We start from the raw sequence: 4726 nt of genomic DNA, 5'->3' as shown, positions 1-4726 counted from the left end.
CTTGAGGACTGGAGTTGGCAACCACTGGCCTGTCCAATGAATGATCTAATGCAGAGGTACCCAAACGCGGTCCTCAAGGCTCCCCAACAGTTCAGGTTTTAAAGATATCCATGGTTGAACAAAGGTGATTAAATCAAATTGACTGAGGTACTAATTAAGTCACCTGTGCTCAACTATGGATATCTCTAACCTGAACTAAGGGAGCCTTGAGGCCTGTGTTTGGGAACCTCTGGTGTAATGCTCTGCTCGTCTACAGGTTGGTCTAGTCCACAGGTTTTCAAACTCGGTCCGCAGGACCCCAAACAGTGCATGTCTTCCTGCTCTCCTCACAGAATCACAAGTGAAATATTTAGCTCCACCTGGATCTTTTAAAATGTGTCAGTGAGTAATTAATACAACTGCGCACCTGCTGGGTGACCTGCAAAACATGAACTGTGTAGGGTCCTGAGGACCGAGCTTGAGAACCACTGGTCTAGTCTAGTGGTATGAATGTTCACTTCTAATGCTCTGATTGCCTTCAAGTTGATCCAAATAATGGACAAAATAATGGCAAATGTTCAGAGCATTAGATCAACTAGATACTTGAGTTTATAGCAACCTGACCATGACCAACCCGAGGCTCTCCAGCTGTTGTGAAACTACAAGTCCCAGCATACCCTCCAACCGATCAGCTGGGACATGTAGTTTCACAACAGCTGGAGAGCCATGGGTTGGTCAGACCTGGTTTGTAGCTTTCCTGTGAATGCTGGATGAGTTATTGTTCTCATAATGCTACGGTTTACACGCTTTTCACTTATATTTTATATATAATGAATAATGATGACATTGCATTAATGTCCAAAAAGACAACTTAATACATATGTCTCTGTACTTGTTTTCAGTCAATGAAATCTGCATCACCTCTCTACACAGAAGATATCCAACGTGGGTGTTTTTTGCACAAATTCAGGAGCCTCCATGGTGCAGCAGCAATCCCACAGCTCTCCCCCTTCGTTTTATAGATGGATACTGTATGTATGAAACATGCTCCTTCCCATCAGGCAAAGGGAGCACGTGCCTCCTGACCGCACAAGTCTTTCCCAGAATCTAGTGTACTATTACCGGCTCCTGCCCTATTGTTATCCCACACTCCACCTGCTCCTGAACAGAGGGTTGTTATCCTAAAGCAGTTCCACAGTTAATTTAGCATCTAGTAATTGAAGCCCTCTGCATTGTGTGGGTGGGCTCTGCCATTGGCTGCTGACTGTGGGAAACTTCAGAGAACTGAGGACTCACAGATTCAGCCGCTGATATGGACATATAAATAGTGCACAGCCTCACATCTGCCGCAAGCAGAAAATCAGCGGGGATATATTATATTTATATGTGTGTGCAATGAATATGGCTGCAGCCTCCACTATGGATTCCTGCTCCAATGGACAAAAATTCAAACATGCTGTCAGGGTATGTACCACATTTATTTTATATACAGATTTATCAGTAGTTCTCAAACTCGGTCCTCAGGACCCCACACAGGTCACGATTTTCCATGTCACCCAGCAAGTGCACAGGTGTCCTCATTACTCACTGACACATTTTAAAAGATCCACAGGTGGAGATAATTATTTCATTTGTGATTATAAGTGAGGTGACATGCACCGTTTGGGGTCCTGAGGACCGAGTTTGAGAACCTGTGAGATATATATATATAATATATATATATATATATATATATTATAAATACATATAGTGCTGTCATATCTGCCTGTCTCTAATACCTGCATAATCTGTAGACCTGTGGTTCTCAAACTCGGTCCTCAAGACCCCACACAGTTCATATTTTCCAGGTCCCCCAGCAGGTGCACAGGTGTGTTCAGTACTCACTGACACATTTTAAAAGATTTCCAGGTGGATCTAATAATCTCACTTGTGATTCTGTGAGGAGACATGGAAAACATGCACTGTTTGGGGTCCTGAGGACCGAGTTTGAGAACCTGTGCTGTAGACTAATCAATTGATCGGCCAATATGGGATGTGGTCAGGAAGCCGATGGTCTAAATGCCGACCGCCGGCTTCCCGACTGTCAAATCCCGGCAAGGTACTAATGACAGGCGTTGAATACCCGACGCCTGTCATTTGTCCTTCGCCGGAAGCCCGACGCCCGGCATACCGAACGAAGGTAAGCCAGGCGCAGACAGAACGGGGACGGGGGGGTTTAGGTTTCAGGGCTCCCAGGGGGACTTATGGTTAGGCACTCCCCCCCCCCGGGAGGGTTAGGTTTAGGCGAGGGAGGGGTTAGGGTTAGGCACCCCCGGGGGGGAGGTTAGGGTTAGGCACCTCCCCTGGGAGACTTAGGTTTAGGCTGCGGGGACAGGGGGGGCGGTTAGGGTTAGGCACTAGGGGGGGAGGTTAGGGTTAGGCACCCCTAAGGGAGGGTTAGGGTTAATGGGGAGAATAGGGTTAGTTATACTTACTTTATTACCGATCGGGATCTTCACCAGTGCCGGGCTTCCGCTGTCAGGATTTGAACCATGCGGCTGGCGGTATTACATACTACACCCGCCAATATATCTGGTGCCCGTCGGCCAGTGTGTACCAGCGATATGTCTGTGTACGACGACGCTCACAGACCTATCCCATTGGCTGTGCTGCACAGCTGATTGACACATATATCTGCAGACATATCTGTCCATCGGCAAGTGTGTACGGATGATCAGCCGACCGCCCGTACAAGTACACATGCAGTGGCAGCAGCGGGGTGGGGGGCAGACACTGCGCCCGGCCAGCGGGACCCACGGTTGCCTGGAAGATGATGGTCTTTCAGAATCAGTGTGTATGAACGACCATCATCTGCAGATATATCTGCTAGGTGTGTACCCACCTTAAGTAGGGGCATGATTATCTAGAGTTGGTGCACACTTGTGTGATATAAACAGAGGAACCTGGTCATAAGAGCTAACAATCTATTTTGTGGTTCAATTGCTTTTACAATATAATCTGGGTTTTTTTTAACAAGCCTTTGTTTTGTTTTATTGTTATACATTTTTTAGCAATTAAGGAAACCAGCGGTGGAAAAGTTGAGGCGAGACAGGATAAACTGTTCTATTAAACAGCTGCGGCTCCTGCTTGAGACAGAGTTTAGGATACACCAGCCTAACTCCAAACTGGAGAAAGCTGATATACTGGAAATGACGGTCACCTATTTGAAACAGCAGCACCTGGAACTGAACGGTGGGTGCAGCACACGATGGAGATCTTCCTGTCATGTTACTCATTAAAATAAATACTTATCTTTCTTATACAGTATACTGATGAGCTTTGTACTGTTAGTTTGCTGTGGATTGTCCGTTATACGGCTTGGCTTTAGCTACTGGCATGTTAAGGAAGGCTGGTGTGTACACTACATCATTATTAAGCACAAGCCATGTTTCACGTTTACTTGTGCAACTATATTCTCAATATTCATGAAATGGCAGCCATACAAATCATTAGAAATTAGTGCATACTTGACTACTCTCCCATAAGGATGGACATCGGAAACCAATGGTCGGCAACTATTTCTGTCCCCGGCTCCATTTAGTAGCAGGATTATGATGGCCGCCATCAGTCATATGCTAGATTGTGATGCTGCGCCCTCCCTGAGCGATAGTCAGGTTGTAATGGCCATCCCTACTCTACCGAATTTTGGGGGGGTCTTAGGTCTCCCTGGAGAGTAGACCAGCTTCCTGGCCATTCATAGCCACCTTTGCCTATGAATGGCATAAATTATGCCATTGTGCAGCAAGGGGTGTGGTCAAAACAGCGCAAATCGCATTGGCACGGTCCAGGGCAACCTTCTTGGGCCTCGGAGAGGAGACAAAAGAAATCATTAAGTATGAGCTAGTGACATCATCGAGGCAGCCATTTTGTGAGCTGAACCAATGTTATAGTGTACAATCACTGATGATACAAATGCATTTCAAGATGGCTATGTAAAATAACTAATCAAAATTAACATAATATATATGTATATATATATATATATATATATATATATATATTGCTCAGGATTTTAATGTATATTTTGTCATTCAACAGTGGAAACAGCAACTAGAAAAACTCCGTTCCATGACTACAACCAAGGCTATAGCCGTTGTCTAGAGGAAACGCTCCAATTCCTGTCGTATGCTGACACAAGGAGCCCGACAAATCAAAAAGTATTACAGTATTTCCACAGAGCCCAGCCAGCGAACAGTGAGGTACATCTGGAACCTCCAGGTGCCAAAGACCCATCCACAACCGCCGTTTGGAGACCGTGGTGAAGCTCTGATCTCATCAACCCTTCAGACCTAGAGATTCTATGTATTGCAGAACCTGACACTCATGACTGGGACAGAGCTTAGTAACTTTGGGCCTGATTCAGAGCCGGATGCTCTGACCAGAGCGCTCGCTCTGAATCAGGGTCCTCCTACATGAAAATGGAGCGGCCTCTTGGACGCTCGCATAGCTGTGGGTGACCACCCACAGCTATAGCGAGCGTCCATGATGATGGTCACGATGGTCAAGACCATCGCGATCATCGGGCTTGCGACGGAGACCCTGTGGTAGGGTCTCGTTGCCGCAAGCCCTGGAGTGATTTTGGCTCTATCAGAGCCAAAATCACTCCCACTGACATCACTACTGATGTCAGTGGGGCCGGCTTCAGACGGTAGGCGTTTCCATGGGAACGCCTCCGTCTGGCAGCCACGCCCCCGGCACGCCCACCAAA

The 4726-nt window shown here is 46.7% G+C and overlaps 1 protein-coding gene across 1 annotated transcript; it reads left to right on the top strand.

Moving 5' to 3' along the window:
• The first annotated feature begins 1278 nt into the window (after positions 1-1278).
• LOC148505788 (transcription factor HES-5-like) lies at positions 1279-4500 on the top strand. Its single transcript, XM_088447723.1, has 3 exons — positions 1279-1443; positions 3030-3210; positions 4057-4500. Exons 1-3 carry the CDS (start codon positions 1375-1377, stop codon positions 4278-4280), a joined length of 474 nt encoding a protein of 157 aa, XP_088303849.1. The 5' UTR covers positions 1279-1374; the 3' UTR covers positions 4281-4500.
• Positions 4501-4726: the final 226 nt, after the last annotated feature.

The sequence above is a fragment of the Taudactylus pleione genome, unplaced genomic scaffold, assembly GCF_031769625.1.
Source record: "Taudactylus pleione unplaced genomic scaffold, aTauple2 ptg000437l, whole genome shotgun sequence".
NCBI classification, from domain to species: Eukaryota; Metazoa; Chordata; class Amphibia; order Anura; family Myobatrachidae; genus Taudactylus; species Taudactylus pleione.
Note: the sequence above shows the minus strand (reverse complement) of the source record. Positions and strands in the feature narration are given on the sequence as shown.